Here is a 25,720-nt window from a genome sequence, read left to right as displayed (position 1 = left end):
ACTGCTTTCCCAGGCCATCAGCAGACAGCTGGATCGGAAGAGGAGCAGCTGGGACTTGAACACCAGTGCTCATATGGAATGCTGGTGCTGCAGGCAGAGGCTTATTCTACTGCGCCACATCTCTGGCTCCATTATAAATGATTTTAAAATCACAGCTGTCAGGGCATAAACTGAGAGAGGTCCTGCTCCTCATGTGGATAGTGAGGGACAGGAAATGGCACATAGGAAGAATGAGGGGTAACTTGATGAGCAGCCCCCAGGGAGGGGGGTAGGCGGGGAGGGCTGAGGTGAGTGGGTGCCCACACATGTAGTCTGGAAAAAGCATGAACTTGGCTGGCGCCTCGGCTCACTAGGTTAATCCTCCGCCTTGCGGCGCTGGCACACCGGGTTCTAGTCCCGGACGGGGCGCCAGATTCTGTCCCGGTTGCCCTTCTTCCAGGCCAGCTCTCTGCTATGGCCAGGGAGTGCAGTGGAGGATGGCCCAAGTGCTTGGGCCCTGCACCTGCATGGGAGACCAGGAGAAGCACCTGGCTCCTGCCTTCAGATCAGCGCGGTGCGGCGGCCATTGGAGGGTGAACCAACGGCAAAGGAAGACCTTTCTCCCTGTCTCTCTCTCTCTCTCTCACTGTCCACTCTGCCGGAAAAAAAAAAAAAAAAAAAGGAAGAAAGAAAAAGAATGAACTCTTGATGGACCTGATTGAAGTGGAGTTGTCTGATGCAGCTGCAGCTAAGCTGTGGGCAAGGTTGAGGGGCCACTGGCAGCCTTGGTCAGTGAGCGTGAGGAACGATGCACACTCTCGGTTGTGGCTTTACCTGCAGGCTCCCCGTGCACTCACTCTGCTCCCGCCTCCACCTTCCACTTGTAGTTGTCTGCCCAGGACCCTGCAGCATTGTCCTTGCCGTGAGAACCTTCCCTGCCCCTGCTCTCGAGTGGAGCACCGACTCTCCGTGGGTCTGCCAGGTGTTTTGTCTGCAAGTCCTGAGGGGCTTGGTCCTGGAGGGACCCACCTCAGTTCAGACTCACTGTTGCGTTTGCTGCTCTGTAGCAGCACAAGCCAGCAGCCTGCGCGTGTGCCTCTCAGGACTTGGTCACAGCACCGTGGAGTGAAAGCTCTTGCTAGGAAGCGGTTTCCAGACTCCTACCGGCCGTGTGTTCTGACCCCCTTCAGTTCCCCGACGTTCCTAACTCTTGCCTGGTGCTCACTGCACTGTTCCGGGTAAGGTCTGGCCTTTGTCATACTCCTGCAGTTCTGCTCATACACATGGGTGTTTTCTGCCAGATCGCCGCAGGTGGTGGTAAGGTGTCCCTGGCTGGGAGGCAGCGAGGTGGAGGCAGGGAATTCCGCCCCAGCTGAAAACCTGGGCAGACACCTTCTCTGGCTGGGTTCCTTCCTCCTCCCCTGCTGCCCCCAGGAGTCCCCCAGAGCCAGCCCTCTATTACTTTTCTCTAATTGCAGTGCCCTACACGCAATAGCTAATCACGTGTCTTTTCAGCTTTGTTCTTAGGAAATTGTGCAGAGCAGCTCCTACCTGCAGCATACACTCGGGCATCTGATCTTAGGTTCCCAGAAACCTTAATGAGAGCAGTAAGACTCAGGCTGAGTCACTTACCATTGATCTGTGGGTCTGGAATAACTAGCGTGGTTGCCACATTATGAATAAGTTGCTAACTGCATGGCACATGTTGCTCCAAGGCAATGTAAGTTGATGAACGTAAATTTCAGGGTGGAAAAGGAGAAAGGTAATTCTGCTCACCTCCAGACAGCTCTTAACAACATGGTCAACAATGCCTTTTCTCTGCAGAGCACTGGGTTTCCCCTGAAGGGAGACTGTTCACATGTCTGTTTCATTGGGCAGTATTTTATGGACTCTTCCCATGTCGGTTGTGACATTTCTCTGGTGTGTCTCTTTGGGTGTCTTCATAGTTTTCCACATGTGAAATTTTATCTAGCCCGTAACCCATTTGGCTGTTTCCAGCTATTCATTATTAAGAACAGCTTTGTTGAACATAGTTTAATCTTTGTATTCTTTCTTCTTCTTTTTTAAATTTTCTTTGTATTTGAAAGAGATGCTTGGGGCCAGCGTCGTGGTTCACTTGGTAATCTGCCAGCATCACATATGGGTGCCAGGTTCTAGTCCCGGTTGCTCCTCTTCCGATCCAGCTCTCTGCTGTGCCCCAGAGGGCAGTGGAGGATGGCCCAAGTGCTTGGGCCTCTGCACCTGCATGGGAAACCAGGAGGGAGCACCTGGCTCCTAGCTTTGGATTGGCATAGCTCTGGCCCTGCGGCCATTTGGGGAGTGAACCAACAAAAGGAAGACCTTTCTCTGTGTCTCTCACTGTCTAACTCTGCCTGTCAAATTAAAAAAAAAAAAAAAAAGCTTTAGCTGGCTCCCCAAATGCCTGCAGCAGCCAGAGCTAGAGCAGGTGCAGACCAGGACCTTGAAGCTCCATCTCAGTCTCCCACAGCTGGGTGGCAGGGACCCAGGTACTTGATCCATCCCCTGCTGCGTCCTGGGATGCACATTGCAGCTGGATCAGAAGCAGAGTGCCTGGGGCACAAACCAGGCATTCATAAGGGATGTGAGGGTCCCAAGCAGTGACTTAACTGCTTGTCCAGACGCCCACTGCTGTTGTGTTCACTTCTGAAATTGTACCCTTTGGAATAAATATGACAAGGGAGTCACTGGCTTTAACTCTTAAATAAAAGGCCTCACATTGTTCAGGCTCTTGCAGCCTAGCATGTCATCACAGAAATCTGGCATCGCATACGCAGCTGAGTTTAAGTGGAAGGTAGGTGAGAGGGTGTGGAGAAGTCAGACCTTTGGCCGCCCTGTGCAAAGCTAACATACTGCCTCCACCCCTGCCTTCTCCCTTTGCACAGGAAAACTTGAATCCCTTAATAGTTCTGAACTTATTTAAACGGATCCCGGCTGAAGATGTCCCTCTCCTCCTGATGAACCCAGAAGCTGGAAAGCCCTCTGACTTGATCCTCACCCGGCTCTTGGTGCCTCCCCTGTGTATCAGACCCTCTGTCGTGAGTGACCTGAAGTCCGGCACCAATGAAGATGATCTGACGATGAAATTGACAGAAATAATCTTTCTAAATGACGTCATTAAAAAGGTCAGTGCATCGTGTTTGCTTGTAAGTTTTCAGTAAATCTGTCCTGGAAGATGAGATTGACAGGCCTGTTTGTGTTCACCTTCTGCCCATATTAGCACCGGATCTCAGGCGCCAAGACGCAGATGATCATGGAGGACTGGGACTTCCTGCAGCTGCAGTGTGCGCTCTACATCAACAGCGAGCTCTCAGGCATCCCCCTCAACATGGCGCCCAAAAAGTGGACCAGAGGCTTCGTGCAGCGTCTCAAGGGCAAACAAGGCAGGTTGCTGACGAAGTGTCTGGAAGATAAGCCCACTGCCCTTGGTGCCCTGTGTGACGTGTGCTGAGGGCACCTCAGAAGTATGTAGAAAGTGCAGTTAAAAGATAAGGTTACTTGGGGACAAAACACTCTGAAATCCATGCATATGCACGTGCTGTGGGCTTTGTGAAGACCCCACGCGTGTCTAGTTCATCAGTCGAAGGTCACGGGCCTCCTGCAGTGTTGCTGCTCAGGGCACTCCCGCTGCACACAGCATGCCCTGGGGACTGATGATGACATACTCTCTCTGTTTAGGTCGGTTCAGAGGCAATCTGTCGGGAAAGAGAGTGGATTTTTCTGGCAGAACTGTCATCTCACCTGACCCCAACCTCCGGATTGATGAAGTAGCTGTCCCGGTTCATGTGGCCAAAATTCTAACTTTTCCTGAGAAGGTAAGGACCATTTGGCTTCCTGGTTCTCTGTTTAAATACGGTCTTTTTTTTTTTTTTTTTTTTTTTAAATGATTTAGTTTATTTCTTTGAAAGAGTTACAGAGAGAGGTCTTCAATCAGCTGGTTCACTCCCCAGATGGCTGCAATGGCTGGAGCTGCGCTGATCCAAAGCCAGGAGCCTCTTCCAGGTCTCCCACATGGGTGCAGGGGCCCAAGGACTTGGGCCATCCTCTGCTGTTTTCCCAGGCCACAGCAGAGCTGGATTGCAAGAGGAGCAGCTGGGACTAGGACAGGCGCCCATATGGGATGCTGGAGCTTCAGGCCAGGGCTTTAACCAGCTGCGCCACAGCGCCACACCCTAAATACAATCTTTCATGTTCTGTTTTGATGTTCCATGTAGCATGCAGGGGAAGGGCCACGGTATCCCACCCAACCGACAGCTTGATGTTTGTTTATTTTTAAAGATTTATTTGAAAGAGTTACAGAGAGAGGGAGGGAGAGAGAGAGAGAGAAATCTTCCATCCACTGGTTTACTCCCCAAATGCCCCCAACAGCTGGCAGCTGGGGTTGGACCAGACCAAAGCCAGGAGCCAGGAACTCCATCTGGTTCTCACATGAGCCATCTGCTGCCTCCTAGGGTGCAAGCTAGCAGGAAACTGGATCGGAAGTAGAGATGGGACTCCAACCCAGACACTGACACGAGGTGCAGGTGTCCCAAGCAGCAGTGTTAAACTTTTTTTTTTTTAAACATTTATTTATTTGAAAGAGTTAACAGAGAGAGGGAGAAATATAAAGATCTTCCATCCACTCCCCAGATGGCTGCAACAACCGGAGCTGGGCCGTTCTGAAGCCAGGAGCCAGGAGCTTTTTCTGGTCTCCCACATGGGTGGCAGGGGCCCAAGTTTGAACTGTTCTCCGCTGCTTTCCTAGGCACATTAGTAAGGAGCTAGATCAGAAGTGGAGCAGCCGAGACTCAAACAAGCCAGTGTTGCAGGCAGCAGCTTTATGTTACAACGCCAGCCCCTAAATCTTTATTTATCTGAAAGGCAGAATTATAGAGAGAGGTATGTTCAATCTACTGGTTCACTCTACAGATGGCTACAGTGGCTGCGCCAGACTGAAGCCAGAAGTCAGGAGCTTTTTTCTGGTCTCCCACATGGGCTCAGGGGCCCAAGCACTTGGGCCATCTTCGGCTTTCCCAGGTGCATTAGCAAGCAGCTGGATTTGAAGTGCAGCAGCCAGTACTTGAATTGGCACCCGGGATGCCTGCATGTTAGGTGGTGGCTTTACCAGCTACACCACAATGCTGGCCTTTTTTTTTTTGTTTAATATTTATTTGGAAGGCAGAGTTACAGAGAGAGAAAGAGATCTTCCATCCACAGTTCACTTCCCCAAATGGCTGCAATGCCAGGGCTAGGACAGGCCAATGTCAAGAAGCTGAAATGGAGCAGCCAGGACTTGAACTGGTGCTCAAATGGAACGTTGGCATTGCAGGTGGCAGCTTAACTCACTGTGCTGCAATGCCTGGTCCTACAGCTTTTTTGTATTTTTTTCTTTACAGTTAGGATCTAGAATACTTTTTATTTTATTATTTTTTAAAGATTATTTATTGTTTGAAAGGCACAGTTACAGAGAGGCAGAGAGAGAGGTCTTCCATCCACTGGTTCACTCCCCAGATGGCTGCAATGGTGAGAGGTGGGCCAATCTGAAGCCAAGAGCCAGGAGCTTGTTGCAGGTCTCCCATGCAGGTGCAGTGGCCCAAGGAGTTTAGCCATCTTCTACTGCTTTCCCAGGCCATAGCAGAGAGCTGGATCGGAAATGGAGCAGCCAGGACTCCAACCGGCACCCATTTGGGATGCTGGCACTGCAGGCAGTGGCTTCTTACCTGCACAGCGCTGGCCCCTTAGAATACCTTTTTTTAGTGTTTCCTATCTCAAACTGTAAAGTAAATGATAAATACCACTCCTAATTGATTTTCCTGGACTAGGTTCTTAAAACCTTAGGGTCACTGAGTTGAGGAGTTTGAGGCTTTTAAAAGCTATTACTGCACACCCAGAAGGGATTTACGTTGAGGCCTTGAAAACTGTGGGGCCAGTAACACTAGCTCTCCCCTGAGATTGACAGTTAGCCTGGATCTGGTAGAGGTTGTCAGATAGCCTCAGTTGACTCCCTAGTGACCCTGAGGTTTCTGTCTCTGAATTGGCGTTCCCTGAGACTGTTGTCCCAAGAGATGGCAGCACACAGCCAGCGCAGGTCAGGGGCTGTGTGCTGCTGTTAAACTGTAAGACCTTAGCAGGCCCTGGCAAGTAATTTCAGATGAAGTTGCTACCTGTTTCTAGGACCACAGAATATACTAGAACATCCATGTAGATCAGTCCATCCTACTCTGTTATGGACAGGGACAAACAAAGGCAAGAAAAGAAAAGGACTTGCGGGCTGACACTGTGGTGTAGTAGATAAAGTTGCCACCTGCAGTGCCGGCATCCCGTATGAGCACTGGTTCAAGACCTGGCTGCTCCACTTCCAATCCAGCTCCCTGCTAATGGCCTGAGAAAGCAGTGGAAGATGGCCCAAGTCCCTGGGCCCCTGGTGTCCACGTGGGAGACCCTGAAGAAGCTCGTGGCTCCTGGCTTCGGATTGGTCCACCTCCAGCTGTTGCAGTAATTTGGGGAGTGAACTCGTGGATGGAAGACTTCTCTCTGTCTCTGCCTCTGCCCCTCTATAACTTTGCCTTTCATCTAAATAAATAAAATCTTACATGCCAAAAAAAAAAAAAAAAAAAAAAGAAAAGAAAAGAATCTAGCCATATCCCCCAGCAAGTAAATGACAGTTGAGGCTGATCCCGCTTTCCTGTTCTCCTCACACTCCAGGCTGTGGGCAGCAGGCTCCCCAGGGTGCCGCTCTTCTAAGACGCCATACCTAGGGAGTCAAGACTAAGACGCAGCCCAGTGTGGCTTGCCAGCCTGAGTATCTTACCGTTCTTTCCTTCTGGTCCTGCAGGTGAATAAAGCAAACATCAATTTTTTGAGGAAACTGGTTCAAAATGGCCCTGAAGTGCACCCAGGAGCTAACTTCATTCAGCAGAGGCACATGCACATGAAAAGGTAACAGCTTCCCCGTCAGCCACCTCTTACCCCCTTCCCGCGCTGCGGCTCACCATTGCCAGCTCTGCCACAGACCGCAGTGCAGAGCGCCATGTGGCATTTTGGCTAGAGGAAGAGATGCGTAATGACAGTGAGCCAAGGCGTGTGCCTGCGCTGTGCTCCTTTGTACCCGGGCCTGAACTATTTTGCATGCAGATGGTCAGAATACCTTGAGACAACTGTGGGTCATTTTCTGCGCCACCTCGGCTCTCAGGTGTCCTCCAGTGTACTCTTCGCCCAGAGATGCACATTTCACCCACTCTGGGTTTTGTAGCGAGCTGAACTGACTGACCACCAGGGCCCTGTGGGGGAGCTGGTTTATTGCTGTATTTCTGCTTCTGAGAGAGTTTTCAGTAGTTCAGCAAATTGTAGTTCTCAAATTGGGATACATCTTGCGATCGGTCTGTCACGAGTGGACAAATAGTTTTCTTGGTGGCAAGTACAATAATGTTATGATTTAAAAGTAGAAACAAAGGAGGCATTTATCCTAGCAGTTCAGATGCCCGCACCTCAAATGAGAATGCTTGGGTTCCAGTCCCAGAACCACTTCAACTCCACCTTCCTGATAATGCACACCCCAGGATAAATACCACTCCCAGTTGATTTTCCTGGACTAGGTTCTTAAAACCTTAGGGTCACTGAGTTGAGGAGTTTGAGGCTTTTAAAAGCTATTACTGCATATCCAGAAGGGATAGCTCAAGTAAATACAATCTAGTTATGGGAATTTAGAGGGTGACAGAAGCCTTCCCTTTTGGAAACTTGATAGACACCCATGGCACACCTGGATTGAGTTCTGGCTCCGTGATTTGGCCCCAGCCCGGCCCCAGCCCAACCCCAGCCGTTACAGGCATTTGGAAAATGAACCAGTGGGTGGGGGCACTCTGTCTCTCTACCTCTCAAGTAAATGAATTCTTTTTTAAAAATTGGAAACCTCAGCCGGCGCCGCAGCTCACTAGGCTAATCCTCCGCCTAGCGGCGCCGGCACACCGGGTTCTAGTCCCGGTTGGGGCGCCGGATTCTGTCCCGGTTGCCCTTCTTCCAGGCCAGCTCTCTGCTGTGGCCAGGGAGTGCAGTGGAGGATGGCCCAAGTACTTGGGCCCTGCACCCCATGGGAGACCAGGAAAAGCACCTGGCTCCTGGCTCCTGCCATCGGATCAGCGCGGTGCGCCGGTCGCGGTGCGCCGGCCGCAGTGCGCCGGACGCGGCGGCCATTGGAGGGTGAACCAACGGCAAAGGAAGACCTTTCTCTCTGTCTCTCTCTCTCACTGTCCACTCTGCCTGTCAAAAAAAAAAAAAAAAAAAAAAAATTGGAAACCTCTAGAGCTGATGATATGTAGCAGGTAAAACTGCTTGGGAGTCAGCATCCCATATGGGCACTGGTTCATGTCCTGGCTGCTCTACTTCCAATCCAGCACCCACTTAGCGGCCTGGGAAAAACGGCAGAAGATTGCTCAAGTGTTTGGGCCCCTGCCACCCACGTGAAAGACCTGGATGAAGCTCTTGACCCCTGGCTTTGGCCCAGCCCGACCATGGCCATTGGTGGCCATCTGGGAAGTGAACCGGTGAATACAAGGTCTCCTTCTCTCTCTCTGTCTCTTTGTCTCTCTCTCTCTCTCTAACTCTGCTTTTCAAATAAATATTTTTAACAATAAAAGTGGAAGTGTCTTAGAGACAACGGCATCTATAAGATATGGCCGTTTTAGAGATTGAACCCTGGTCTGAAGGGGAGGACCTGCTAAGGAGACCTTGTTCTCAGTGATGGTGTTTGCTGTTGCACCTTCAGGTTTCTGAAGTACGGGAATCGTGAAAAGATGGCGCAGGAGCTCAAGTACGGGGACGTCGTGGAGAGACACCTGATAGACGGGGATGTGGTGCTCTTCAACCGGCAGCCCTCCCTGCACAAACTGAGCATCATGGCGCACCTGGTGAGCACCGCCTGCTGCCCCTCCTCCGTGTAGCGGCAATTGCCGGGCGCCTTCCTGCTTGTTTCTGGACTCCTCTAGTTAAAGTTGCCCTGCTTTTGGTCTCCTCCTCTCACTTCTTAGTTGGATTTAAACTTTTTAATTTCAGACTTCCCTCTAGGAATTCTAATATTGATAATGTCACGCTCACACACAACAGTAAAAACAGAGGGTCAAATTAAAAATCAGTGTGAAAGCGGCTAGCCTGATTTCACTTGCAAACAAAAATGTGTAATACATATGTGTGTGCACAAATTTATGTTAAAAATAGGTCTGGCAGAAAATTGACTTGTGATTTAAAGTTGCATATTAACTAAGAAACTGAAATGCTTCAAAGGCTTTTCTTTGCAGTAGTCCTCCAAGTCCTTCAGCCATATTTTTTGGTGATTTAGCTTTATAACAGCAGTGGTTCCTTTTTCGAGAGATTGAAAATGGAAATGAGATGGCAATTTTAGTTTGCTAAATATTCATAAATGCTCTTCTGTGCAAACTTGTTAAATCTGCCAGCCTTTGCAAGTAGTGTGTGAGCAGGCACTTTATGGTCATTTTTTTCTGGATTCAGTTTTTGGGTAGTTCACATTGGCCTGTTAACAAGAGAAATTGCAGAAATCGTTAATGATTATGGGGTTGTGGTTATGGGAATCTAGAGCGTGACTTTGGGACATTTTACTATAGAAATTGCTTTTTGGAAATCTTCTAATGCACACAAAAGTAGAAAGAATGGTATGAACATATATTTTCCCATTGTCTATACACAGTGAATTTGCAAGCTTTTTGTCTCTTTTTCAATAATGTATTTTTTCCATGTATCTTCAGTTTGTAGCCATATGAATAACTTAGCTAACACCAGTGCCATAATCACACCTAAAAAAATAGCCACTTCTTGGTGTTCTGTAGTAACCAGTCCATATTCAGATTTCCCCAGCTGTCTAAAAAGTGTCTTTTTTTTTTTTTCTTAAGATTTATTTATTTAGTTGAAAGAGAAAATTAGAGAGGGGGAGAGAGAGAGAGAGAACTTCTATCTACTCATTCACTTCCCAGAGGGCCACTGTGGCCATTTGGAGCCAGAAGCCAGGAGCTTCATCTGGGTCTTGGATTCAGGGGCCCAAGCACTTATGCCATCTTCCACTGCTCTCCCAGGCACATTAGAAGGGAGCTTAGAAGGGAGTGGCAGTGGAGCAGTTAGGACTTGAACTGGTACCTATATGGGATGCCAACGTTGCAGACGGTGGCTTAACCCACTGAACCACAACACCAGCCCCTCAGCAGTGTCTTTGCAGCTAATTTCTTTGACTTGGGATGCAAACATTTGTGTGCACATTACATTTAGCTGCTATGTGCCTTAAATCTCCACTGATCTTCAACCCTCTTTCTGAATGTTTTTTTTAAATTTATTTATTTGAGATGCAGAGTTAGAGAAGTCTTTCATCCACTGGTTCACTCCCCAAATGGCCACAATGGCCAGAGGTGGGCTGATCCAAAGCTTGGAGCCAGGAGCTTCTTCCTGGTTGCCCACATGGGTGCAGAGGCCCATGTACTTGAGCTGTGTTCCGCTGCTTTCCCAGCTGCATCAGAAGTGGAGCAACTGGGATTCAAACCGGCGCCCAGATGGGATGCAGGCGGACACTTAACCTACTACACTACGATGCTGGTCCTCCCTCTTTCTGAATTTCTGCATTATTGTTGAAGAAGCCAGGTCATTTGGAGGTTGTCTTGTTCTCAATCTGTGTGTGTGAGGGCTTAAGCAGCCCTTCATTCTTCCTTTCATTCCTGTTAGCTAGAAGTTGGCACTGAGGGGCACCCAGATTTATGTGCAACTTTTTGGCAGAAACAACTCAGATGGTGTCAGCTGCTTCCTTTTGTTGTATCAGAGGGTGCATATGTCTGGTTGTCCACTTTAGTTATGCCAAGAAGGTTACAGATGCTGATGTTTCGGTTGATGCCTCTTGCAAGGTTCCTCACCAGTCTTTTCTGATAGCTTCATTCATTTATGATCATTACTTCCTTTGGAGCTGGAAAATGAAGCCGCAGTTTCTTTCTTTTCTTTTTCTTTCTCTGTCTCCTTCCTCCCTCTCTCCCTCTCTCTGTATTTATTTGAAACACAGAGTTACAGAGAGAGGTCTTCCATCTACTGGTTCACTCCCCAAATGGCTGCAACAGCCAGAGCTGGGCTGATCCGAAGCTAGGAGCCAGGAGCTTCTTCTGGGTCTCCCACGTGGGTGCAGGGGCCCAAGGACTTGGGCCATCTTCTATGCTTTCCCAGGCCATAGCAGAGAGCTAGATCAGAAGTGGAGCAGCCAGGACACCAACTGGCACCCATATGGGATGCCAGCACTGCAGGTGGTGGCTTTACCTGCTACGCCACAGCAGCGGTCCCTTAGCATTTTTTACTCAGTCGCTGCTGTTAATCATCTTAATACTCAAAACTGTGATGTGCAGGGGAAAAGGACAGTAGGATCTCTTCAAGTTGGCTCATGCTGGTGTTTGCCTGATAGTGTTAAATCCACCGCTTTGTATGATGGGATAAAGCATCATGAATGAGTCCACAAATGATCTCTGTCACTTGACAGAATACACTAGACATTTGCTTCCTTAATGTGAAGTGTCCTGTTCTCCAGGCCATTTTCTGCTGATTTCACACGGAGAGCCCTTTGGATAAATGCCTGAATCCTTTTCCTGCCTTGCTTTGCTCTGCTCTCCACAGGCCAGGGTCAAGCCCCACCGGACGTTCAGGTTCAACGAGTGTGTCTGCACGCCTTACAACGCGGACTTCGATGGCGACGAGATGAATCTTCACTTGCCTCAGACGGAGGAGGCCAAAGCAGAGGCCCTCGTTCTCATGGGGGTGCGTAGGGCTTTGTGGCCCCGCTATTAGGTCACAGCTCCTGGAAGAAGCGGAAGGGGAGCAGGTGCTATCTGAAAACACTCCCCAACAGAGCCAGGAAGCCACTCTGGATTCCTAGCCGTATGCCACTAACTGCCTGTGTTATTTCATCTGTTTCCATTGATTGCTTTGGAGCCTTTGAATAGCCTCCCTTGGAAGTTATGGCATATAAGTGACGTGGTGTCCGTCACGGTGCTTACTATGGGGAGAGGGGGTTTTCTAATCTAGGATACGGATTCCTGGGAGGAAATACGTAATAGGATATGAGGACTGGCTATGAAAAGGCGAGTGTGTGGCAGTATGAGCATTGGGTGTCGCAGGGAAGGAAGAATGTGCTACGTAAGTAGATTTTCCATCAGCCGAAGGTTGTTTCAGCATCAGTGCGTTTCACTGAACATTCTGAATAGAAACGTCCCTAAAGTGCCTTCCTTCCCAGTTGTCTTAAGGACACGCCAAACCTGCTCATTTTACCACCATTTCATTGCAAGCAGTCAGGGAGTGCCTATGATAGACGACAGGACTTCAGGTGCCTGCCCTTGGGGAGCTTCTAGTGAGCTCCAGCTCTGGGCCCGTTTGTGCTCTTCTCCCCTGAACCAGCCAGAACCCAGTTGTGGGCAGTACTTGCCAGGTAGGGCTCCGCCCTCCCAAACTTAAGGGCCCCAGCTGTTGAGTGTTTACACCTTTAAACTTTATTTTTCTCAGTATCTCAGCTTCCTCATGAACTGGTCGTCGTCCAGTTGTAAGTGTTCCCACCTCCAAAACCACCCCTTACTTACCATTTCAGGTGTGATGTTGCTAATCTAGTGGTTCAGGCTTTTTGTATTCTCTGCATAGTTTTGGAATTTTAACTTAATCTATGCTTTTAGGGTTTTTTTTTTTTCCTATAATTAACATTTTTATAACAAAAAGCCATGTTGAGGATGTAGCTATGAGTTTACAGTCAACCAGTGCTACCAGCCATGCCATGGACATTTTGTTAGAACAGCATGTTTCATGGGTTAAAAATGACAACAGTGAAAGAGGATAGTGAGGTGGACTAGTTGCTGTCTGGACAACTGCCTTCTGAACATTTTGAATGTGTATGTCACATAGTTTAGGAAAGTTTCTCTCTGACCCAGCAGTTCTAGCTTGGGTTTGGTCCTGGATTACCCAGAGTACACAGATCTCAGCCTCGCGCAGGGGATAGGATCTCTGCTCCTATCCCTAGATCACATGCCACTCTAGCTCAGGGCAGAAGGGAGTAACCTGCAAGTGTGGAATAGAGGCACCTCGGGCTCAGCGGCTGTCTCCACCCTGGCTGCAGAATCCCTGCTCTGGGTGGTGTTCAGAGGTGGGCTGTATCATACTTGCTTCCGAGGATCAGAGCCCAGCAGACCTGAAAGAGTCCGTGAGCGCCTCCAAGCCAAGATTAGAGCAAATGTACTCTGAGACACAGAGCCCCTTGACATACGTTGACTTTGCCCAGTGGTGCATCCTAAATGTAAAAATTCGGTTGTTGGCTGTTGATAGCATGCAATGTCTTGAGAATTTCAGCGGTTCTGCCATCATTGTGACATCAGAGATAAAACCACAGTCCTCACATTCACAGAACTGAATTACTTATCTTAGAGAGAGAGAGATTTCCCGTCCATTGGTCATTACCCCGATGCCCACAATAGGAGGGGCTAGGCCAAAGCCAGGAGCCAGTAACTCCATCCAGGTCTCCCACATGGGTGGCAGAAAAGCAAGCACTTGGGCCATCATCTGCTGCCTCCCCAGTACGTTAGAAGGAAGCTGAAGGCCGGCGCTGCGGCTCACTAGGCTAATCCTCTGCCTAGCGGCGCCGGCACACCGGGTTCTAGTCCCGGTTGGGGCACCGGATTCTGTCCCGGTTGCCCCTCTTCCAGGCCAGCTCTCTGCTGTGGCCCGGGAGTGCAGTGGAGGATGGCCCAAGTGCTTGGGCCCTGCACCCCATGGGAGACCAGGGTAAGTACCTGGCTCCTGCCATCGGATCAGCGCAGTGCGCTGGCCGCAGCGGCCATTGGAGGGTGAACCAATGGCAAAGGAAGACCTTTCTCTCTCTCTCACTGTCCGCTCTGCCTGTCAAAAAAAAAAAAAAAAAAAGAAGAAGAAGAAGAAGGAAGCTGAATCAGAAGCTGAGGCAGGACTTGATCCCAGGCACTACAACATAGAATGCAGGTGGCCCAACCTACTGCACCACAATGCCTGCCCCGCCCCCTTTCCTTTTAAAGATTTATTTATTTAGAAGGCAGGGTTACAGAGGGGGAGAAAGGTCTTCCATCCGCTAGATCACTACTCAAATGGCCGCAATGGATGGGCTGGGCCAGACTGAAGCTAGGATCTTTCAGGTCTCCCATGCATGGGCCCAGGGACTTGGGCCATCCTCCGCTGCTTTCCCAGGCACATTAGCAGGGAGCTGGGTCAGTAGTGGAACAGCTGGGACTCCAACCAGCACCTACCCAGGATGCCGGCACTGTAGGCCCCATCCTAACCATACCTATACCAACTATACCTATAACCAACTATACCACAGTGACAGCCCTGCCTCTCCCTATTTTGAAAGAGAAACCTCTCTGTTGGTTCACTCCTCAAATGCTCACAATAGCCAAGGCTGGGCAAAACCACTGCCAGGAGCTGAGAACCCAGTCCACATCTCCCATGTGGTTGGCTGGGACCCAAGTACTTGGACCATTAACTCTGTCTCCCAGGGTGCCCATCAAGAAGCTGAAATCAGAAATTGAGCCAGAACCTGAACAGAAGCACTCTCATGAGGGATACATGTATCCCGAGTGACATCTTTGTTTTATTATATTTATTTATTTATTTGAAAAACCCAGTGACAGACCTTCAACCACTGGCTCACTCCTCAAATAGCCACAGTGGCTGGGACTGAGCCAGGCCAAAGCTAGGAGCTATGAACTCCATATGGGTCGTCTAGATAAGTGGTAGGGGTTCGAGCACCCACGTGGCTGCAGGGGCCCATGCACTTGGGTCATCTACTGCTTTCCCAGGCCATAACAGAGAGCTGGATCAGAAGTGGAGCAGCCGAGACTCAAACCGGCGCCCAACAGGATGCCAACACTGTAGGTGGCAGCTTTACCTGCTACGGCACAGTGCTGGTCCCTCTTGACAGAATTCTTGAACAGCAACATGAGATGTTTCATTTTTGTGTTGGTAGGAACCTCTGAGGTCAGTCTTGCTGGTGTTTTTTTTTTTTTTTCCCCTCACCTTGACATTGAAGGAACTGGTAGGTGGCGACACAGCTGGGATTTAAGACCCTGGCTCCTATTCTCAGGTTCATCTTCCTGCTGCTTGTTCTTTGTTCATAACAATTCAAAAACTGTGATGCAGGTTGTAGGACTGCACCCTGCATCTCAGAATAGCTAACTTACTGTGATTATTTTTCCTTCAGACTAAAGCAAATCTTGTAACCCCAAGGAATGGTGAGCCCCTGATAGCTGCTATTCAGGATTTCCTAACAGGTGGGTCTGTGAAATTCACTTAAAAGGTGACTTCTGACTGGAACACAGGGATTCTTATTCAGTGATTCATGGGATGGCTTGAAAAGGTGTTTAAGGCCGGCGCCGCGGCTCACTAGGCTAATCCTCCGCCTAGCGGCGCCGGCACACCGGGTTCTAGTCCCAGTCGGGGTGCCGGATTCTGTCCCGGTTGCCCCTCTTCCAGGCCAGCTCTCTGCTGTGGCTCGGGAGTGCAGTGGAGGATGGCCCAGGTGCTTGGGCCCTGCACCCCATGGGAGACCAGGAGAAGCACCTGGCTCCTGCCATTGGATCAGCGCGGTGCGCCGGCCGCAGCGCGCTGGCCGCGGCGGCCATTGGAGGGTGAACCAATGGCAAAGGAGGACCTTTCTCTCTGTCTTTCTCTCTCTCTCACTGTCCACTCTGCCTGTCAAAAAAAAAAAAAAAAAAAAAAGAAAAGGTGTTTGATTGCCTGTGCTTAATTCCTTTTGCTTACCGAGTTTGAGCATGAGCTATTGGATATCTTGTATTGGCTGGTTATTCATTGGTTCAGCAAGTTCCTGCTGAGCTCTTCCCAGGGACTGGCCGTTTGTAGGCCTAGTATTCACCTCGAATGTGGCCATTGGTTTGGGGATATAGCAGTGAGTCCAACAAAGAGGCTGTGCTGTGGAGCCTGGGCTCTCGGAGGGAGCTCCATGAGCAGCTGTGTGTTGTAGCTCGCCCCGTTAGTGGTCCACCTTCGTTTCGGAACAGAAACCTTGGGTTTCCTCATGTTCTCATTCATTTCCTTAGTTTGGTGGTGTTCTTAACCTTCGCAGGTGCCTACCTCCTTACTCTCAAAGACACTTTCTTCGACCGAGCCAAGGCTTGCCAGATCATTGCCTCCATACTGGTCGGCAAAGATGAGAAAATCAAAGTCCGCCTCCCACCCCCGACAATATTAAAGGTACGTGTGTGCCCAAGGGTCCTTTTGTGTTTGCAGTGAGTGTGTGCGTGCTGCGGGGAGGGTGCCAGGCTGGAGTCTTGTGCACCAGGCCTGGGCCATCTGCTGTTAATTATGTGACCATATGTAAGTGATTGTCTGGTTTTCTGTCCTCCTGCAGCCTGTCACCCTGTGGACTGGCAAGCAGATCTTCAGTGTTATCCTGAGGCCTAGTGACGACAGCCCAGTGAGGGCCAATCTGCGGACCAAGGGCAAGCAGTACTGTGGCAAAGGAGAAGACCTGTGTGTCAATGACTCCTGTGAGTGAGGGCGCCTGGGCGGGGAGGACAATTGCGGCCCTGGGGACTTCGTTCAGCCACCAGATCCACGCTTTTCTGAGGCCTTAGGCAGGGAGTTTGTTCTTCAGAGTCGTAACTGGTGTTTCTCACCTGAGTTCCTCTGGACACGTGAAACAGTGATTAGAATGTTCTTCTCCAAATGTGTTTTGTCATAAGGGACTAGTTTTTTGTCAATGCAATTTGTCTTTTATTTTTCCTTTTTGTTATTTTTATTTTTTTCCCCTGAACAGGGTCTCATTACTTAAGGGTATCATTTATTTTTTGTGTCAAGAAATGTGTCTGTGGTCTTAGAGTGTATTTGCCTGTCTCAGCTGGTCTGCAGGGTCTTGATGACTAGAATATCAGGGAGAGTATTTCAGTGTAAGTCAGCTGAGCCAGCCCGAGCCAGGGCAACCCCAGGGTGGTCCTCAGCACCGTGGTGTCCAGCAGAGCACTCTGATGTACTCGGCGTGCACGCTGCCGAGCACCCACCACACCACAAGCCAGCATTCCCAGCAGGCCACTCTGGGCGGCACTGCCCTAACACGGACTTGGCTGGCCGGCTTGGAGACTAGAATGGACCTGCAGGATTCTGTACTGAAGAACTGAAGGTCAGGCTTTCTACTGTCTCCCAATGATGAGTTAATGTTTTAAAGGACACTCATCTCCTCAGGTTTATTTCTTTGCAAATTGACTGTTCAAGGCTGGGCATTGTGACACATTAGGTTAAGCTGCTGCCTGGGACACCCGCCTCCTGTACCAAAGTGCCTGGGATCAAGTCCCAAGCCTCTGCCTTGGATCCAGCTTCCTGCTAATGCACACTTTGGAAGACAGCAAGTAATGGCTCAAGCACTTATGTCTCTGCCCCCCCAAAATGGGAGGGTCGAATGGAGTTCCTGGCTCCTGGCTTAGCCTCGGCTGCTGCAGGCACTGGGGAATGAACTGGTGGGTAAAAGAAGTTCTGTCTCTCTCTGCCATTTTACCTTTCAAGTAAATAAAAATAAATATTTTTAGAAAATAAAATGCATTTGTGTATTTTAGGTTCCTATTTAGGATATATGAGATTCTTTTAGGTTATTTTTCTAGATATGAATTTCATTTTTAAGTATTTATTTTTCTTATTTATTTGAAAGGCAGAAAAAAATGAGAGACAGATCTTCCATCTTCTGATTCATTCATCAGCTGCCTGCAACAGCCAAGGCTGGGCCAGTTGAAACCAAAAGTCAGAACTCAGTCCAGAACTCCCATGTGGGTGGCTGGGACCAAAGTACTTGAGCCATCATTTGTTGCCTCCTGGGGTGCACATTAGTGGAAAGCTAGAACAGGAAGTGGAACCAGAAGTTGAACCCAACACTCCAGTTAAGACATGTGAGCATCCAGGCAGCATCTTAGCAGCTGTTCCAAACAACTGCCACTATTCGGTTTTCTTGGAGGCTTTTAATGGGGTGCCACTGCTTTTGAGTATCTTAGGTAAATAGCAAATGGCCTTACATTCTTACAAAGCACTTACCAAATTTCATCTGATACTCCAAATACCTGTAAGTATGACGTAAGAGTGACAAGTGCTTGACATTGTCATCCACAGTCCCAGATGAGAGGGTGGAGGTCAAGTAGTTTTCAGGATTAGAACTATAATTAACTGAGGCTCACCTGCTCTCTTCAGTTTATCTTTGTTCCCTCAATTAAGAAAGCTCTTGAGGAGAATTTCTGGGGGCCAGCATCTTGGCATAGCAGGTTGAGCCTCTGCCTGCGAGGCTGGTCTTCGGTGTGGGCTCCAGCTTAAGTCCCGGCTGCTCCACTTCAGAGCCAGCTCCCTGCTGATGTGCCTGGGAAAAAGTGAAAGAGGGCCCAAGTTCTTGGGCCCCTGCCATCCATGTGAGCGACCCAGATGAGGCTCCAAGCTCCTGCTTCAGCTTGGCCCACTCCTAGCCATTGCTGCCATTTTAAAAGTGGACAGTGGATGGAAAATCTCTCTCTCTCTGTCTCTGTAACCCTTGCTTTCAAATAAGAAAATAAATCTTTAAAGATGTTTTTCTGTTTCTCAGCTGCCTCAAGTTCATTTTAGAATGTGGCAAAGGGATATATGTCTGTCTAAACAGTAATCGTTGCTGTCCTCCAGATGTCACCATCCAAAACAGTGAATTGATGAGTGGGAGCATGGACAAAGGCACTTTGGGTTCTGGATCCAAGAACAACATTTTCTACATCTTGCTGCGAGACTGGGGACAGAATGAAGCTGCTGATGCGATGTCTCGGCTGGCCAGGCTGGCTCCTGTCTACCTGTGTAAGTGTCCTAGCATCCTTGTGTCACTGCTGTATGGCGGGTGTAATCTTGTATTGTGCCTAAATTATCAATTAAACCTATCATAGGTATTGGGTGCTATCCATGGTTACAGCATCCACTGGGGGTCTTAAACACATCTCATCAGATGAGGGACGCTGCTATTTAGTATGCATTATAGTAGGTTTATGAGAGTGCTTCAGAGAGTTTATGGGAAACAAAATTGAGGGCCCGTGCTGTGACATAGCGGGTAAAGCTGCCACCTGCAGTGCTGGCATCCCATGTGGGTGCTGGTTGAGTCCTGGCTGCTCTGCTTCTGATCCAGCTCTGCCATGGCCTGGGAAGCAGAAGAGGATGGCCCAGTTCCTTGGGCCCCTGCCCTCTCATGGAGACCAGGAAGAAGCTCCTCGCTTTGGATGAGCCCAGCTCCAGCCATTGCAGCCATTTGGGGAGTGAATCAGCGGATGGAAGATCTTTCTCTGTCTCTTTGCCTCTGCTTCTCTGTGGCTCTCTGCCTTTCAAATAAATAAATCTTTAATTAAAAAAAAAAGCAATTGAAAGATGAGTTTATTTTGGTGCAAAAAATATTTTAAAGATTTATTTTATTTATTTGAAAGTCAGAATTATACACAGAGAGAAGGAGAGGCAGAGAAGGAGAGAGAGAGAATGTCTTCTGTCTGCTGGTTCACTCCCCAAATGGTCGCAACCGCCAGAGCTGGACTGATCCGGAGCCAGGAGCCAGGAGCTTCCTTCAGGTCCCACACACGGGTGCAGGGGCCCAAGCACTTGGGCCATCTTCTACTGCTTTCCCAGGCCGTAACAGAGAGCTGGATCTGAAGTGGAACAGCCGAGTTTTGAACCAGCTCCCATATGAGATGTCTACACTGCAGGCGGTGGCTTTACCCGCTACGCCACAATGCTGGCCCCTGCATTTTTTTTTATTATACACAATTTCCATGAATTCTTTGAAGACCGCATCATAAATCATATCTGATATGTTTACTGAGTTAACATATGTGGCGCTCTCCTCTTGTGCTACCTGCCTACTCTTAAATAGCAAACCGCGGCTTCTCCATTGGGATTGGTGACGTCACACCTGGCCAGGGACTGCTGAAGGCCAAGTATGAGTTGTTGAATGCTGGCTACAAGAAATGTGATGAGTACATCGAAGCCCTGAACACCGGCAAGCTGCAGCAGCAGCCTGGCTGCACAGCCGAGGAGACCCTGGAGGTGAGTGACTGAAAGGGTGCCCACTGGGTTGTACCATAACCGCAAAGAGCAGGTGGCAAAGGAGAGCGAAGAAAAGGCAGCGGTGTTCCTCGCAGCTCTGCCCTGGGTCGTGTGTGTTCTCGGCTGGTCACTGAGGGCAGGGCCTCTGGCTAGACGCTGTAGTCCCTTCCCAGCTCTCCTGTTCCATCCGCTCATCTGCCACGTGGGGCTGCTCTTGTGCCGACGTCACACCCAGGCCCCTCGTGTAACGCTGCTTATGCTCCTGCCCTTCCCATTTTTAGCATCCTTCAAATAGAGATTGGTACCACAGTCTTGGAATAGATGCGCTTTGCTTGGCTAGAGAAGAGGGGGAATTCATGTCAGATACTCACATACCCAACCTCTGCTCCCTCACACTGGAAACCCACTTAACTGAGCTCGACCCGCGTGGGTCAGCGTGGGAACCACCACCAGCTGCCGAGAGTCTCCAGGTCTCAGGCAGCCACATCAGCAGTAGGAACTCACCAAGGTTTTGCCTGGCTCTTTTGTGTGTCCCCCACAGCCTGTACTCTGAGTGGTAACTCCCCGAAGTATGAAAGAAAGCTCTTTAATGCATGAAGAAGTTTTCTGATGAAATCGATGTTTGAAGCAGGGAAGGGTCAGGATTGTGTGAGGTTTTCACTGTTAACTCAGTTATTGATCTCACCATGTCCTAAGGAGAGAGAAATAGATGTTTCTCACTCATACCTACCTAGCAAATAGCCTGAGGCCCTGGCAGGGCCGGGGTTTGAAGAGCCTGTGACTGACGGATGGAATGTCTCGTGTTGTGAGTTGAAGAGTGACATTCTGTGAACAAACACATGGGCCAGGATGTTCCAGAAGAGTCGCCTCATCACTGCTCAGCTTGTGGCAATCCACATGTGTACTTAACCAGAAAAGGGAGACAAGTTACAGGTAGCACAGGCAGTTCTCTGTTATGTACTCCATATTGTCTATTTTGTGTTTTTAAAGATTTATGTATTTATTTGAAAGGCAGAGTTACAAAGAGGCAGAGGCAGAGAGAGGTCGACCATCTGCTGGCTCATTCCTCAGATGGCCACAACGGCCCGAGCTGTGCCATTCCGAAGCTAGGAGCCTGGAGCCTCTTTGGGTCTCCCACATGGATACAGGGGCCCAAAGACTTGGGCCATCTTCCACTGCTTTCCCAGGCACATTAGCAGGGAGCTAGATTGGAAATGGAGCAGCCAAAACTTGAATCGGCGCCCTTATGGGATGCTGGCATTTCAGCCGGCGGCTGTGCCCACTACACCCCAGTGCCAGCCTCTCCATGTTGTCTTATATTTATTTACACAGGGATGGGGGTGTGTGTACACGTAGCTGTATATATGCACATACGTTGCTGCATACAGTACTGTAAACAGAGCTAGTGCATTCTACGTTGTAGACCATTTAAAGGAATTTTCAGGTGTTTGTTACACATTGATGGTAGAACCTTTGGAGGATGCAGCTGTACAGCTGATCATGGTGGTCCTCGAATGCTCTGCAGCCTTCACTGATGGGAAATCAGACAACTTGCTTCCAATTTTGAGATGTCTGTAAATGTCGGATGGAAGATCTGTCATCTGCAGAGCGTGGGAGGACCACCCACCACCGATTACCTTTTCTTCCACCAGGCTCTGATCCTGAAGGAGCTGTCTGTGATCCGTGACCACGCCGGCAGTGCCTGCCTCCGGGAGCTGGACAAGAGCAACAGCCCCCTCACCATGGCTCTCTGTGGTTCCAAAGGTGTGCGCCTTGCCTGCTGGCAGTGTGTGCTGCACGCAGGCCAGCTGGTTTGGTTCAGAAAATGTGACAGTCACAACTTCAGACAGGCACTTTACTTCTTATTTACCTTTTCTCTTTCATTTTTATTTATTTGAAAGGCAGAGAAGGACAGGGACATAGAGCTCCCATCTGCTGGTTCCCTCCCCAAATGTCTGCAACAGCTGGGACCGGGCCAGGCTAAATACATGAGCAGGGAACTCAGTCCAGGTCTCCCATGTGAGTGCAGGGACCCAGGTTCTTGGGCCATCACCTACTGCCTGCAAGGGTGTGCATTAGTGGGAAGCTGGAATCGGAAACAGCCTGGCCTCAAGCCCAGTCACTCCAGTATGGGTTGTGGGTATCCCAAGCAGCATCCCAACTACTGTGCCTACACAGTAGTGCTCTCCCCCCCATTTCTGTCTCAAAAACAGTTTAAATAAATGTTTATGAAGTGAAATCCAAGACTTTTTGAATAATATACTTAGTGTTGTAACAAAACTCTTTAATTTCAGTTACCCAGGCCCTTAAAGCGTTGGGTTTCATGGAACTGCATTCACATGTAGTCTCTGTGCTGCTTCTTCTGTACATTTTTTAATGGAATGAAATCTAGTCTCTTTAGTTTTGTTTCCTACTTCCTGTTCCTGGCACATACCCCAGGCTTTCCAGTTTCTGCCTTTGCTTCTGCTCTTCTATCCACTTCGGAACTCCCCCAACCCTCTTGGTGTGCAGATTACTGTGTCCTCCAGTGCAGTCACTGCTGTTGCCTTGAATGCTCACCTGGCTCTTCCCCAGCCTTTCCTGCAGCTCAGACGTGCCGCAGAGTCCTCGCTCAGCTGTGCCGTTACTGACGGCTCCACCCTGTCTTCATCCTGGTGCTGTCTTTCTCTATCCCTGGACTCAGCTTGTTGAGAATAAGCCTGTGCCTGTTGTATCCCTCCCTGCTGCTCGTACTTCAGTTAGTGCTATTTCGATACGTGAATGTTGTGTTGCTGACCTGTTTCCCCAGGTTCCTTCATTAACATATCACAGATGATCGCCTGTGTGGGGCAGCAAGCCATCAGCGGCTCCCGAGTGCCAGATGGCTTTGAAAACAGGTCCTTGCCTCACTTTGAAAAACACTCAAAGGTAAGACCCTTGAAGGCTTGTTCATAAGTTGTCCTCTAGGGAAGACAGACTTGTGTAGATCAAAGGCCATTGGCCATTTCATGTGCTGTTTTGTATGTGTGTTTTCACCATCTTATTGAGATGTACTTAATATCATAATATTCACCTTTTATAAAATATGGAGTTCAGTGACTACATTCAGAGGTGTGCAGCCATCACTGCCCCACCATGAGCCCTGTAACCCTTAGCACTGCAGCTCAAAATCTGAGGGTGGGCAGGCCTGGCCCCTGGGAGGGATGTCTTGAGGTGAGTCGTTCCCTAGGAAATGGACAGATTTTCTCCTGAGGTCCTTGGTTGCTCAGCTGCTGCCTTACACAATGCAGCCCAAAGTTGGCTTTTCCCTCTCCTGAGCCAGCTGTCCACCCTTGGCACCAGCACCAGCTCTGGCTTGGAGCTCACCTCGTGTCTGGGAAGGATTGTCCAGGTTATTTCTCCTGCAAAAGGCATATATAGCCTGCTGCTGCTTTGTGAGTGTACGTGGGCCAGGTATTTAAAGTCCAGAGGTGGGGCTTTCTCTGGTTTGAATGAGTTTTAGAATTATGGACCTTGAACTCTTTCTGTTTGATTTTTTTTTTCCTACCTCTCTGTAGCTCCCAGCTGCCAAGGGCTTTGTGGCTAATAGCTTTTATTCCGGTTTAACTCCCACTGAGTTTTTCTTCCACACAATGGCTGGTCGGGAAGGTCTAGTCGACACAGCCGTGAAGACAGCAGAAACGGGATATATGCAGGTAATGAGAAGAAATGAGGGCCGTTGGCGAGCGAGCAAGACAGGGCTCTACCAGATTTTACTGTTGAGTGTGTGCATGTTTTGTGCGTGAGCTATAATTTACCTATCTTGGTATTTAAAGGGAAAAACTTAGAAACAGATGCCATGGAAGTAATGACCAGGGGGAGGTGATATGTTCCAAATCATGCTGCATACCTGGCCTTGTCGAGGCCGAGCCCAAGCCACACATTGCAGAGCTCCCCTGGAGGAGACCGTGGACTGCATGTCGTGGAACCTCACTGAGCCCGTATCTTCCAGCACACACAGTGGGGGTGGTAACCGAGGGGATCCTGCCTCCCACTTTGTGGCTGTGTATGTTACTCGTTACTTTATCATGCTCACCGGCTCCACGAACCTAGGCCAGCGCCCATCAGAGGGCTGGGACACAGAGCAAAGCTGTGTCAGCCATGAGTGTGACTCCAGCATGGTTTGCTCCCTGGTACAGGGCTGCACTTTGCCTTTCACACTTCCCACATCTACCCCTAGTGGCAGAGGACTGCAAGTGTGACCTTATTGTACTCACAGACCACACTGTGGGATTTCTTTTCAATCTCCAATGATTTTTTTTTAATTTATTTATTTATTTGAAAGAGTTAGAGAGAAAGGGAGAGGCAGAGGGAGATGGAGAGAGAGGTATTCCATCCGCTGGTTCACTCCTCAGATGGCCTCAGCGGTTGTAGCTGCGCAGATCCGAAGCTTAGAGCTTCCTCCGGGTCTTCCCACGTGGGAACAGGAGCCCAAGGGCTTGGGCCATCTCTACTGCTTTACTAGGCCATAGTAGAGAGCTGGATTGGAAGTGGAGCAGCTGGGATTGAACCGGTGCCCATAGGGATGCTGGCACTGCAGGTGGCAGCTTTACCCACTGTGCCACAGCACCGGCCCCAACAATGGTCTTTCTACTCCGTCCTCCATAACTTTACTATTTGTTGGGAAAAAAAAAACTGTGAAAAAAATACTTTAAACTGCTTACGACGTCAGGTTGCTGGGCCAGGAGCCTGCTGTGGCCGTGTGTCCTCTCCCCGTCATGCACCCTGGGAAACGTGGATGAGTGCAGCAGAGATGCGAGCGAGGGCCAGGGAATGGAGCCGTCGGCGGGCTCCTGCTCCCACAGCCCCTTCTGTGCCTCGTGCGTCGGTATCGGATGCGTTTCATCATGTCTCGATGGGAAATTGCCCTTCAGTTCTGGAGCGCGCTGCTTTTGTCAGAAGCGTGACATGCTGTGAAATGCTTTTACTGCTCTTGCCGTGATGTGTTTTGACTTTGTTTTTCGTCTGTACCTTTTTGAAGTAGACAGTGTGACTTTCCCAGAGCAGTGTGTTAACCTAGAACAAATTAGTTTTGGCATGAGGGATTTTTGTTTTTTTAAATTGCCTGGAGGAAGATTTCCTCTGTCTTTAATCCACCAAGCTGCCACGACATTACTGGCTGGGGCACTGTGCTGGTGCAAGGTGCCCCGAGCAGCAGATCCGAGGGCTGGCTGCTGCCTGCTGGGTCAGACACAGAGCAGTCCCTGTTCCCTCCTTCCCACTAACCCAGAAGAGGGCCCCCACCTGATCTGCTGTAATTCATACTGAACTCTACAGGGGTCCTGGCTCAAGCTGTGTTTGGAAATGCAAAGCTCTTGCATTAATTTATACCTTGGGGAGAAAGAAAGGGAAGGCAGAACAGCCTAGGAAAACAGTTTTTGTTTGCAGAGTCCTTGTGGGTGATGGGGTTTAAATTGCATGTGTTCTAAAAACCACGCATGCGCCAGAGGTTGGAGCATGTTCTAAATCCCACTGCACAGGCTGGTGAGGCATGCTTGGCCTTTCTGTTCTTGGGGTGAGGGGACTCTTTTCAAGGGATTTCAAATGAAATATTTTTATGTGATTAAAGTGCGTGTGACCTTGAAGCTTAGAATCACAAATCTCATCCTCTGCACATGTGACTGGTCTTCTCGAAGCAGCTGAGCTTTCTCCTCCC

General features: G+C 49.4%; 1 protein-coding gene across 7 annotated transcripts in view; it reads left to right on the top strand.

Moving 5' to 3' along the window:
* POLR3A (RNA polymerase III subunit A) overlaps window positions 1-25,720 on the top strand; it is a 49,759-nt gene that overhangs the window by 5,238 nt on the left and 18,801 nt on the right. For all 7 annotated transcript variants that reach the window (XR_016221691.1, XR_016221692.1, XM_002718399.6 and 4 more), the window contains exons 6-19: window positions 2,883-3,122; window positions 3,218-3,380; window positions 3,676-3,812; window positions 6,812-6,915; window positions 8,738-8,879; window positions 11,620-11,760; window positions 15,212-15,281; window positions 16,094-16,221; window positions 16,379-16,517; window positions 18,655-18,819; window positions 19,874-20,046; window positions 21,699-21,810; window positions 22,835-22,953; window positions 23,583-23,720. Coding sequence is in view for 5 of the 7 variants with exons in the window: in XM_002718399.6 (XP_002718445.1) it covers window positions 2,883-3,122; window positions 3,218-3,380; window positions 3,676-3,812; window positions 6,812-6,915; window positions 8,738-8,879; window positions 11,620-11,760; window positions 15,212-15,281; window positions 16,094-16,221; window positions 16,379-16,517; window positions 18,655-18,819; window positions 19,874-20,046; window positions 21,699-21,810; window positions 22,835-22,953; window positions 23,583-23,720 (1,971 nt within the window). In the remaining 2 variants the exon portion in view is untranslated. The remainder of the gene's footprint in view (window positions 1-2,882; window positions 3,123-3,217; window positions 3,381-3,675; window positions 3,813-6,811; window positions 6,916-8,737; window positions 8,880-11,619; window positions 11,761-15,211; window positions 15,282-16,093; window positions 16,222-16,378; window positions 16,518-18,654; window positions 18,820-19,873; window positions 20,047-21,698; window positions 21,811-22,834; window positions 22,954-23,582; window positions 23,721-25,720) is intronic.

This window comes from Oryctolagus cuniculus, chromosome 15, assembly GCF_051225735.1.
Source record: "Oryctolagus cuniculus isolate XC-2025 breed Fujian yellow rabbit chromosome 15, ASM5122573v1, whole genome shotgun sequence".
Lineage (NCBI taxonomy): Eukaryota > Metazoa > Chordata > Mammalia > Lagomorpha > Leporidae > Oryctolagus > Oryctolagus cuniculus.
This window is presented reverse-complemented; position numbering and strand designations above follow the sequence as displayed.